This window comes from Eptatretus burgeri, chromosome 3, assembly GCF_056783735.1.
Source record: "Eptatretus burgeri isolate ZD-2024b chromosome 3, Ebu_testis_v1, whole genome shotgun sequence".
In the NCBI taxonomy this organism is placed as follows: domain Eukaryota; kingdom Metazoa; phylum Chordata; class Myxini; order Myxiniformes; family Myxinidae; genus Eptatretus; species Eptatretus burgeri.
Window position 1 is genome coordinate 144,286,722 of NC_140963.1, and position 13,110 is coordinate 144,299,831.

At 40.7% G+C, this 13,110-nt stretch overlaps 1 protein-coding gene across 2 annotated transcripts in view; it reads left to right on the top strand.

Moving 5' to 3' along the window:
* LOC147031209 (acetylcholine receptor subunit alpha-like) overlaps positions 1–13,110 on the top strand; it is a 32,784-nt gene that overhangs the window by 17,261 nt on the left and 2,413 nt on the right. For both annotated transcript variants that reach the window (XM_085876056.1, XM_085876055.1), the window contains 3 exons: positions 78–273; positions 668–905; positions 3,723–3,946. In XM_085876056.1, coding sequence (XP_085732182.1) covers positions 78–273; positions 668–905; positions 3,723–3,946 — 658 coding nt within the window. The remainder of the gene's footprint in view (positions 1–77; positions 274–667; positions 906–3,722; positions 3,947–13,110) is intronic.

The window sequence follows — 13,110 nt, forward strand, 5'->3', positions numbered from 1 at the left end:
AGTTAAAATACCGTGTGTGATGGACCAGTGTATTCAGGATATTCGTGAACATGTTCCCATTATTTGTTTCTGCTCAGTGCCGATGGGGACTTTGTCCCACCGGGTGGAACCTCCTTGAAGGTGGAGAGCTCTGGACAGGTCACTTGGACTCCTCCAATCATCTTCAAGAGCTATTGTGAGATAATTGTCACCTACTTTCCCTTTGACCAGCAGAACTGCAGCATAAAGTTGGGCACGTGGACCTATGATGGGACCAAGGTTTACATCAAGCAGGTGCACCTTCATTTAATCGGTGTTTGTCCCAATGACACTTGTCTACATGCGAGATAAATAATGCCTTCATTATAATAATGTTTAATTGGGACTTAAAAGGACCTAAAAGAGCAGGTTATCGAATTGAGGATTTTGTTCTTGTTGACAGATTAGCTCAGTGTTGAGTGGGTAAAGCCTCATTGCATTGCCTTCACTGATATGGGGTTGAATCCATGGCCAGAATTGAATATGGCCATCACCAGGTCGACTTGCCCATAGAAAGCCATTATGGCACCCTAACAAGATGCATTCGGTTGTTGGACCACATCCAAATCAACACCGGTAGAATCATCTTTTCAACAATGCTCACACATTCCTCCACTATCTTGTGCTACTTTGTATTGCTTCGATGCAGGAGGACGTGCAGCCTGACCTTAGCAATTTTGCGGAGAGTGGTGAATGGGTGATGAAAAGTTATCGAGGCTGGACACACTATGTGTACTATGCCTGCTGTCCTGACACTCTGTACATCGACATCACGTATCACTTTGTGATGCAGCGCCTGCCCCTCTACTTCATTGTAAATGTCATCGTTCCTTGCCTCCTCTTCTCCTTCCTCACGGGCCTCGTATTCTACCTCCCGACTGATTCAGGTCTGCTCCAAGTTTTCCATAAAATATGAAATTGAAAACACACTTACCACTGACCTCATCCATACACTTTCCAATTCTCATATCATAGCCTTTTCTTTGTTCGCCCTTTGCTTTGCATACAGCATTTCACCTTGTTTTTACGCTGCCACAGAGTTGTTTTGTGTACCATTGCTAGATGTTGTTACAATGCTGCCTTTGATGCTGGGTTGATGTTTGGCCTTCTCAGTTCATTTGCACAAGCACATTGCCTCAAATTTGATTTGTGGACTTTCTACAGGCCGCATTATGGTTGTGAGTTTGCCCTCAACCTCTGAATGACGAAACATAATTCCCCCACATTTCCTCCATTGATGAGCTTGCTATATGGTGAAGATCATTGTCTTGTGGGAAAATGAATCCCAGGCTGATGAGTTGTGGGAAGGGCATGATGGATCAGACTGTTCCTGTGTTTCTCCACAGTCAGTATGCCACTAGTTTTGTGTCAATTAAGGAGACCATTTGCTGAAATGCATCCTCATAGTTCAATTGATCATCCACTATGCTTCACTGGAGATGTGTAAGTATTCCTCATTCAACGCAGTCATTGCGTTCCGAGAATTTACCGTGTTAGCTGAAAACGCGTAAAACAAAAGTAATTTTCCCATAACTACCAACGTAATAGGTGGAGGTTGTGTGTCAGGACGTGGGTGGATGGGGAAGACCGAGAGAGGGAAAGTTACTTTTGCATTTCAATAAAATTAAATTGAAACAAAACCAAATTTTACAAACCGCATATGTTAAATGTTGTTGCTTTTGGTGATGGTGAGGGTGGAGGGGTGATGGTGGGGGCTATTGAGAAGGTGCCAGAAACAACCACACAGGCCGTTCCTTCGCTCTCGCGTGCCCATACGTGCATGGCCGTACGTGCAAACAAAAAAAAACAAAAAAAACTTTCAAACAACCACACAGGCCATTCCTTCGCTCTCGTAAACGATGACTGGATTGGGGCATTGTGTTTATCTATAAATGCGCATAACAAATCGAGAAATTATTAGAATACAGTAAGTCATCACTATCCGGAAGTGGTGCGTGCCCGTACGGAATGTTCACATGCATTCCACGAATTATCGCTTGCATTGAAGTAACAACTGCTGTGACACTTCCACACACAGAGTTAATTAAAATCCAAATTAAAATCAAGTTTACCTCCCTGTCTTTGCTTGCCATGACATTCGCTGCCATTGACCATTGCCACTCCTACGCCACGGTAACTAAATGGCGTCCTTTCCCCATTGGCCACGCATACGCAGCAACGTGTCTTGTCATTGGTTTGGTAAATAAATGGCCGCAGCAACGTGTCTTGTCATTGGTTTGGTAAATAAATGGCCATAACTTGGGAAGCACTTGTCCGATTAATATCAAAGCTTGAAAAGGCACATCCTCAGGTCCCCAGCAATATAGCTGGCAAGTTTCAATTTGATTGGACCAGTGGTTGTCGAGAAACAGCGGTCACGGACACACACACACACACGCATTGCTGGAATTATAGATAGATATACACACACACATACATACATACATACTAATAGCGTGATTGCCTGATAAGGCGACTGTGTGTTTCCAGTCAAATGGGAGTCAGACGGAGGACAATGGGTCACGTGGTTATATTATTGGTGTTCGTGGTCAATTAGCGACCCGCCGTGACATAAACTTATTCGTGTGCGATGGCCTCAATTCCTGGTGAGTCCAGGGAGAAACCAGGGATATCCCCCTCCATCGTAGTACCCCCAGAACCCCGGCACCGCAACACTATAAACCAACTTACAATACCAAACTTTCATGGTTGCTTTATGCAGCTTCTTCGGTGAGAAGAGCATTGGAGGAGTCGATTGTGTGTGTGTGTGTGTGTGTGTGTGTGTGTGTGTGTGTGTGTGTGTGTGTGTGTGTGTGTGTGTGTGTGTGTGTGTGTGTGTACACGATATATACCAGCGGGATGTGCTTATACATTGTGTAAGCATACGAACCGTGTTTCCCCATTCTCGGGTCGCTCACCTGCATTTGATTTTTTTTCCATTTATTTATATTTTCATTTATTTATATTTTCATTTATGGATGCTTTCTGACAATTCTGTGATTTTTCCTGGTGTATCGGGTTCGATGTCCATCAACACGCAAAGTTTCAACTTTCTACATCAGCCGAAAGGCCCCGATCTTTAATTTCAGTCAGTCAGTTGGTCAGTGGTTAGAAAAAGCTTTATATTTAATATATATCTACACACACACACACACACACACACACACACACACACACACACACACACACACACACACACACACACACACACACACACACACACACACACACACACACACACACACACACACACACTGTCCTCCTAGTGTGTCACATCTAGGATGATGCATTAATGTGTGTGCTGTCTCTCGGATGGACGTTAAACTGGGTGTCGTGTGCTAGCATTAGCTGGTGGACATTAAATATCGCATGGTCTCCTTCGCGATGAGTAAGTGAGTTATTGCCGGCACACTGAACAAATTAATTCCTGCTCAATCCTGTGTCGGAGTGGTGACCTGTCCAGGATTGTAACCCTGGTGTAGCCAATTCACTGGTTCGGCAGAACCGATGCTCTGTGTAGAGTTTGGTACATGACGAACTGATTGATGAGTTAACTTCACTTACTGAGGGATATTTTGCAAAGCTTAGTGTCTCACGGGAATGCTGTTTGTTGTAAATATGATGACTTTTTGGTGCAGCATATATTAACGATTTTTAAATACCTCTTTTGTTTCTCTGAGACCCAAACAATCTTTTTGTTTCAGGTGAAAAAATGACTTTAGGTATATCTGTTCTCCTCTCTCTCACCGTCTTTCTCCTGGTCATCGTGGAGCTCATCCCATCCACGTCGAGTGCTGCACCCCTCATCGGAAAATACATGCTCTTCACCATGATCTTCGTCATCGTGGCCATAATCATCTCGGTGATTGTTATCCATATCCACCATCACTCCCCGAGTGCACATTCCATGCCTGTGTGGATGAGAAAGGTGAGGATAAAAGAGCTGTGTCCACGTTCATTAAAATATCCCTTCAACATTGCTTTTTGTTTCACATATTTAGAGAGTACAATGTGTGTGTGTGTGTGTGTGTGTGTGTGTGTGTGTGTGTGTGTGTGTGTGTGTGTGTGTGTGTGTGTGTGTGTGTGTGTGTGTGTGTGTGTGTGTGTGTGTGTGTGTATGCATGCTTCTTTAATAATTATTTTTATTATGTTTTTTTGTTTACATTGTCAAGGCTCGTATGAAAGCTAAGTTACTTCAATGACTTTAATTCATCTTTGCAGGTAAAATATTAAACCTTAATAAATCTGATTCCTTATGTCAGAGCCTTCCAGGTGAAATTTGACCTGTCGAGCCAATGGTTGACATGGAGATGACATGTTTCCAACACTTTCATCATTAAATGAGGAGGAGAAATTTGACGTCGATCATGCTCTCAGGTCTGGTCTCGGTGGAGGTCTTCATGCTCCCGATGAAGGGTTCTTGAATTACATCTCAGCACTACCAGGAGTTGATTATCCCACCTTGTCACATTAAAAGAGCTATCCCAAAACTGGTTTGAGGTGAAGGATTACATCAGATGCGCTCTTTCTAAGATGCCAGCAAGAATAAAAGTTATTGTATTGTAGAAACAGGCTCGTCCACCGCACTTGATTTTTCTGCTTATGGTAAATGTTTTGAAGTATTAAAATAAAATTCCATCTATTTTACAGACAGGAAGAGATGGAAAGATGCATGGCAAAATGAAAATGGGTGGGGTGAGGAGGGGGGGGATTGGGGATGAGGAAAGAAAAGTTGTGAGAGCATTTCATGAGTAAGGGTGGAAGGGGGTGGGGATTATAGAGTGTACTCGGAGGGAAGTGTCGAAGAATACTCAATTCTTCTTGTACATTTGAACCATTTAATACATGTGCATATGGAGAAGCAGAGGAGATTAAATAACACAATTGTTAGCTCTCATACTAGCCTTAACAAGGTATACAAAACAAAAAATCACAAGCAAGCAACATGCTCTTCTTCTGATTCTGCAGTGCATGGATTTTTTGAGTTCTTATCTAATATGCAGGAGTAAGGGGGCGGGGGGGGGGGTGTAAGATCATGAGATAATGTCTGGTCGTCCGAGACAGAATGGTGCCAAGGCTGAAGTTTTTGGGTTCAGGGAAGAGATCACTCATAGCCTTATTGCAGCGGCCATTCGGGGGGGGGGGGCAGCTTAAATTCAAAGGGCTGGAGAACATTTACGATCTGAAGGTTAATAGGAGTTCTGGACATTACCTTCACACACATTCCATTTAAGCAAGACTCCTGCTTCCATCCAGACTTTCAGATGCTAATATATAATTATTTACAAATAAGAATCCCTTAATATGCGAAATAGAATGATAGATGATTCGATTGTACTGAAGAAAGATGAAAGATTATTTGAAGGGTCATCTGTTTTGGGAAAGAGGGGTGTTTTACTTAGCAGACTGGTAACCTTCCAATACAGTAAAGAGTAAAAGGTCATTTAAAATGCAAATTTATATCTTCAAAATAGATACATGTTCCGAGCACATAGATGTAATAATCATGTTGTATTCAAATACATTTCCCATTCAAGGATTAAAACAACCTCAAATGAGCTAAGATCCTCGTCCTCTTAATGATGACATCATAAAAACGAATATGATGTCATTGTGATGTATCAGGTTTGCGATAAATTATATATCTGTGCTAATGCCCGGCTTGATTCCCGCAAACAAAATTCAAACAACTTGCCTAGTTTCGGAGATAATGGTATAGGCGATTTCCATGTGCGGCGATATTATGACGTCAACTTTTTTTCGAGGAAGAATTTCCAAAATCGGAGATGGTTACTGCCTGCTCTTGGGCTTTCTGCATATACATGGCAAGTTTCACAAAGATCTGATGAAAACTCTGGGTTGTGAAACAAAAATTAGGAATGATGTCATAAAAATTGCTATGACCTCATAGTGATGTATAATATGTGCAGTAATTCATCTCTGCTAATGCCCTGTTCGATTCCCACAAACAGAATTCAAAAAGCTTGCCGAGTTTCGGAGATAATTTTTTGGGCGATTTCGATTAGCAGAGATATTTTGACGTCATAACTTTTTTCTAGGAGGAATTTTCAAAATCGGAGATGGTTACTGTCTGTGCAGAGTATTTTTACATATATATGCCAAGTTTCAGGAAGTTTCGATGAAAACTGTAGGCTGTGAAACAAAAAAGTTCACAAGAAGAAGCAGAAGAACAACAACGTGAGTAATACTTAGAGATCCTCCATGAGGACCTAATAATACATTGTGCTATATGCTAAAATCATTTCCTTTTTCAAGTTAATTATTATCAATCAAGTTTAATTGGCAACATTTCTCTATCTTTCTATCACCCTTAAACCCATCATGCTAATTTTGGAGAAATTTGCATCCACAGAAGAAATTCAAAATTGTCGTCATTTTTGTATAAGTATCTCGATGTAGAAATTTGAATGCATGAACAATGAAATGTAATTTTCTGTGGATTCCTGAACAGAATCTTTTCCGAGTTATATCAGCTTCCTCTGTAACAGAGCTTAGGACATTTGCATTCAGGACAAGTTGTTTTTACCTTTTATCGCTTATCGAACCCAAACATGAGTGTGAAAAATGAACTCGGAGAGGAATTGATCTATCTTTTATCATACTAGTAGGGGGACCCGGCATTGCCCGTTGGGTACCCGATGTTGCCCCGTGCTGTTCTAACCCTCTTGGCATTTTGAAGAAATCAATTAATTTTTTTTCTATTTTTTGTGGGTGCCGAAAACACTTTCCTATACCACTAATAGTGGAGCAGCAGGGGGCCAGAAAAGAGGCTTATTTAGTGAGATACTCACACCAGCAGTACCACATTTTCTAATGTGGTTATTATTGACCACCTACTATCACTGTACATGAAAACCAATGATGCCAGTCTGGGAAATGGTGTCATTCTGAGAAATAGGTCAATTAAGGTCGTTGACCCTTGAATTTGGCAATATTTACTAAAACGGCTATAGTTTATATAATTTTCATGTTACAATACCTTGATATACATCAAACTGATCCTAAGACAACAGGCTATAACATGCAATGACAAAAAAAAAACATGTGGCTGATAATTGTAAGTGCAGAACCAATTTTATTACAAATTTTGCCCCCAAAATCCAAATTTTCCTATTTTTCATATACTTTTAGCATCACTCAACACATGAATAATATAAAAGTATCAAATATTAAGCATTAAAAAGTTTATCTCGGGTCTGCTGCAATTATTTATATATAATATATTCTATTATCTTAAAGGTAAATCATATTTTCATCACATTTTGTCCAAAATGTCTGAAAATACCTGAAAATGGTATTATTCAATACTCATGGCAAATGACCATTAATTTCATATGAAATGTCCTTGAAATAATATATTGTTGTAAGGAATTATAATTGTTGATGAGTATATCAATAACACACTGGGATAGATCCAGAATTTTTGGAAGGGGTGGGGGAGGGGGTTACAAACACCGAGGTACTAATATCCCCTCCCCCTTCCTCAATATCACTAAATACATATGCACTAAAAAAGTGCCACCCCTAAACCCTGAACCGACCCTAAAATAATGCCCCTGACAAAGAATATTGGATTATATAAGATGATCCCATATGCCACAATAATCCTGAGATGACGCCCAGATTTCTGAGATGGTCCCAACATGTGGCACAACTATAAATAGCACTCTCATCAGCCATGAGTTTACAATGTATATGAAATTAGGTCAGTCACACTTGAACAATGCGATAGACCACACATACTGCAGCATGTTTTATGTGACACCCTCTTCTCTGTTAAAATGTAAGTATGAAAATATTTTTCTATTTTTTTTTAAATTATGAATAGTCTTGTGATGAAGATATATTACCATGTAGCAAATTTTCTGATGGAAAAACATGTGGGATACTGTAGAGAAGGTGACTTTCAAGAACATCGTACAAAGGTTCCTTGCCTATATTCTGCACACCAGCAGCACCATTACAGCCAGCAATACCCTAGTCCAGCAAGTGCACATTGTCTTTGACAAATACACCAAGGATAGCATCAAAGCTCAAATCCGTGCAAGGAGAGGTGAAGGACAAGGTCACATCTACCATGTAAAAGGAGATGCACTCATCCCTCAGAACTGGAAGCAGTTTTTGACCCATGGAGAGAACAAGGCAAACTTGGCACAGTACTACACACAGTATATCACAGAAAATGCACCAGAGCTATTGAAGGAAGGACAGACCATTTTTGTCAGTGGTGGTCAAGAAGATCAAGCATCTTCCATTACATGTGAAGGAGTAAAAGAAGTTAGTTCCTTGTGCTCCAACCAAGAAGAAGCAGACACAAGAATCATCCTCCATGCTGTAGATGCAGCAGATGATGGGGCACAGACTATTGTGGTGTGCAGCCCTGATACTGATGTTCTTGTCCTCTTAGTTCACCATAGACAAGCAATCAAGACCAAAGAGATCTTCTTTTTGACTTGTCGTGATGGCAGGCAAACACAGCTTACCCGTTATATACCTGTGCACACCATCTATGATGCACTCACCACTGAACAGCAGATAATTCTTCTGTCAGTCTACTGCGTGACTGGTTGTGATACGGTAAGCTCTTTTTTCAGCCATGGAAAGCGCACTGCCTTTAGGACAATGATGCAGAAAGCCGACCAGTTCCAGCCTCTTGGTCTGCTAGGATGTGATGAGCAAAACATTTCAAAGGAGAGAGAAATGGCAGCCACAAAGTTTGTTGGTACATGTATGGCAAGACAAACTGCACGTCATTGAATGCCCTGAGGTGTTAGAAGAGTGGACAGAGGAACATCCAGGGAAAGAAACTACCACCAATAGAAGACGTTTTCAGTCTGCATCTACTTCGCTCTGCTTATCAGCTGTTAATATGGAGACAAGCTGCTCACCCTTCTCCAACCTTACATGATGCAACAGCATATGGCTTCAAACACAGCCCAGGTGGCACTGGTCTCCAGCCTCAAATGATGAGTCAATCGCCAGCTGCTCCATTGTTGTTAAATGACCTTGTGTGTGACTGTCAACTCAATACCTGTGCAGTGGAGTGTTCTTGCTTGGAGAGTGGCTAACCATGCACAGCAGCATGCACTTGTGAAGCCTTGGTGGATGGAGGGGACAAATCATGTTCAAATCCCTTTACTCTCTCTGCATTTTACAGTGATAATTCAGACTCAGATGCAGACGAGATATCAACATAATATGTAACAATAATGTTGACAGTTTTCTGGCATTTATCTTAGTAACTGATAATTTTGTTAGAAAGATTGCATTTGATGCCAAAAGTGGAGAGTTTGTACAAACAGCCATTATAGTCCTCAATATTTCTTTGAAATTTATTTTCAACAAAGTACATTGAAAAATGACCATTTAAAAAATATTTATAGTATATAAGAATTTGTACCCCCCCACCCCCCATTTACACAAGTCCTGGATCCATCCTTGTGTGTTGTTGATATACTCATCAACAAATATAATTCCTTGTGACAATATAATATTTGAAACAAATTTTTCTCTTAATAAATATGAAATTAATCAAGTTCATGGTCATATGCCATGAGTACTGAATAATACCATTTTCAGGTATTTTCAGGCATCTTGGACAAAATGTGATGAAAATGTGATTTGCACTTAAGATAATACAATGTATTATATATGAATAATTGCAGCAGACTCTAGAGAAACTTTTTAATGCTTAATATTTGATACTTTTATATTATGCATATGATGAGTGATGCTAAAAGTATATGAAAAATAGGAAAATTTGGATTTTTGGGGCAAAATTTGTAATAAAATTGGTTCTGTACTTACTATTTTCAGCCACATGTTCTTTTTGTTATTGCCTGTTATAGCCTATTGTCTTAGGATCAGTTTAAAGTATATCAAGGTATTGTAACATGAAAATTATAAAAACTATAGCCGTTTTAGTAAATATTGCCAAATTCAGGGGTCAATGACCTTAATTGACCTATTTCTCAGAATGCCACCATTTCCCAGACTGGCATCATTGGTTTTCATGTACAGGGATAGTAGGTGGTTAATAATAACCACATTAGAAAATGTGGTACTGCTGGTGTGGGTATCTCCCTCTTTTGGTGGCCTCTGCTGCTCCACTATAAGGAATGGAGTTGGGGATCATTTAATATTACCTTTCACATTATCAAGGCTTTGGCACAATATGACAAAAAAAAAATCCAAAATAAACTTTTTTGTCAAATTTTTCAAAAATTGTTTTTTGCTTAAAACACTCGCTGATGAAGCACTGAAAGTTTGACGATGATCCCTTGAACCATCTCCAAGAAAAATGGCGACACAGACACACACACACACACACACACACACACACACACACACACACACACACACACACACACACACACACACACACACACACACACACACACACACCTCTCTTATAGTATAGATATCATGGAGCATGGTAGTACTCCATATAGAGGAATGATATGGGGAAAATGGCCATTCATTCAAATGTGTACCCAATGATATGCTCATGATCTCCTAAAGAGTGAAGTTCTAAGCATCTCAAAGCCATACCTTTATTATGGAGCATTTTCTGAACTACTAAGACTTAAAAAGACGCCAAAATACATCGCTAAAGTACCACATGGAGAGATGGCTAAATCGCAAATTTGTACTTCTTCTTCTCCTCATTGTTCCCCTCTCAAAACAATGTAAAACTATAGCCCAACCTTCCTCAATAACTGCTGAAGCTATCATGGTTATTCGAACACGAGGAATTTACTTTGTCTCTGGGCTAGTGCATGCAATACAAAATGTTAAGAATATATGAAACATTAATCGTTTTATCATTAGGAAAATAAATCAAACAGAAATGTGAATGAACCAAACCAGGTCAGGATCATTGGGAGGGGAGGGGGAGTGAGAGACAGTTTATTTTACCAAACCCAAAACCAATTTACCAAACCAGGCCAGCTACAGTTTAGGTGGCTGCCTTAAGTTATTAGAGTCTCGAGTTTGAGCCCCTTTCTCAATGTTGAAATAACACCAGCTGGGTTGACTCAGCCTGTCATCTTTCCGAGGTTGGCAAAATGAGCACCAGCTTCCTGGAAACATAGGCACTGCATCAGCGGCATCACCGAGTTTCCAGAAATTATGTAACCAGCAACCACAGGCTGCATACGAAACAATGACATTCTATCCAAACGACGCAAATACACTCAAAGTAAATTGGTGGGTCACTTATGCATTGGGAAGAAGATAATTTGTTTTGGGTTGTTTATTGACACAATTAGGGAACTCATGGTCACTTGAGAGTTGGAATTCCATGAAGTGTCAGCACATCTCGTGGGATTGTGAGTTGGACAGGCAACCATGATGGGCCGTGACATGTGGAAGCCATGCTGTTGCTGTTTCAATTGTGGTTCCTGTGAAGTCGATGATAGCATAATAGGGAAGGGGAAAACATTAAATATCCCACTGTTTTGATGAGATAATGAACAACTATGTGATGATCGATGTGGGAATGCCAAGGGGGTAGGGGATGACAGATAGTTGGGGTTGGCAGGGGGTGGGGGGGGGAGGACGAAGATAGCACAGAGTTGGTGGGGAGAGAGGTTGAGGCTTTGTGGGGTGGGGGGGGGAGGATGACTTTGGCTTTGTGAGGGGGTGTGGACTTGAAGTCATATCTTACATTGTGTGGATATTCCACAGGTATCTGCTCTGTATATATATAATAGGTTAATGCTGTTTGTTTTGCCCCCATCCCCTGAAACATGGAAAAACTCCTCAGAGAGAATAAATAAATAAAAGTTGCTTCAAATTAATTCAAACCTCCAGGAAAATGACAATATAAAACCCCAAAGTTGGACACAATAGATTGTACCTTCACGCATATGAAGTGCAGATAGTGCAAGCAAGAGAACCGAGAACTTCCCCAGTAGATGGGTGGGACGTGGTGCGGCAGACCCCTGGTCTCCATGGTCTCCCGATGTGATGCCCTGAGACGACTTCCTGTGGGGGCTTGTCAAAGATTGTTTTCCAAACTTCTGTTGCTGACATTGAAACACTTCGTGCAAGGCTAACCAGTTTCATCAGCATTATGATAAGGGACATGTTGGCCAACACGTGGAATATCTCTTGGATGTACTGTGTGCCACTAAAAGTGCACATATTTGAGGTGAACTGAAGAACCCAAGAAACTTAATGAATTATGAGACAAAATGCAAAAAACCCCGCATCATTGTTTCTCTTTTTGTTTGTTTGTAATAAAAATTTTAAACTGGAACAAGACTTTGTGGACAGCTTGTACTTCGATTCTAACCCGAAAACTATCTTCATATAATCCATGGTAAGTTTACCCAATGGAATGGTTTGAACACATCAAGAAGTTGTGAAACTCATTTTCCTTTCTTCTCTTCTTGAAGCGCCAGGTGAAATCAACAACTGAAGACATTCCTAACCTCCCAGCTTGAGCTATTTCAAACAGTGCAACAATAAAAGGATTCCTTTCATTTTTTCTCTTTTACTTCCGTAATGGTATTTTTTACCATGGGCTTCTGCTCGTTTGCGATAATGAATGTCCTGTTTATGTGAATTTATGAGCTTTAGTGCCTTACTTGGTGTGAAATTTCATATTACTTGCCCAACATTATAACAGTCTGCTATTGTTGTTGTGCCGGGTTCGGGAGCGAGGAATGACCGCGAGATGGAGCAGTTGGGCCGTCTCCCACCGAACACACGGAATTGAAGGTCATCACCCCAGATAACTCCGAAGTCGACGGGTCGCTTAATGGACCGTGGACACCAATATTTCAACTGCTTAGCGTAGGGTTATTCGTCTTTAGCCAAAATACCTAAGTCAATACGCGATTTAAACTACCGGGGAAGCCACACCCTTGGCCTGCTTTGTCCGAACCGAGTCACTGTTACCGACTCGGATCCGGCGTAACTGAGCGGAAATTATCAAAGCCACACCGGCCCAAATAACAATTTATGGTACAATCGGCCTCACTATAACTCAAATCCGAACCATGCTAGGCCAATGAGAGAAAGCACAGAAAATGAGCTGGTACATTTAACAGGAGGGTTTATTTT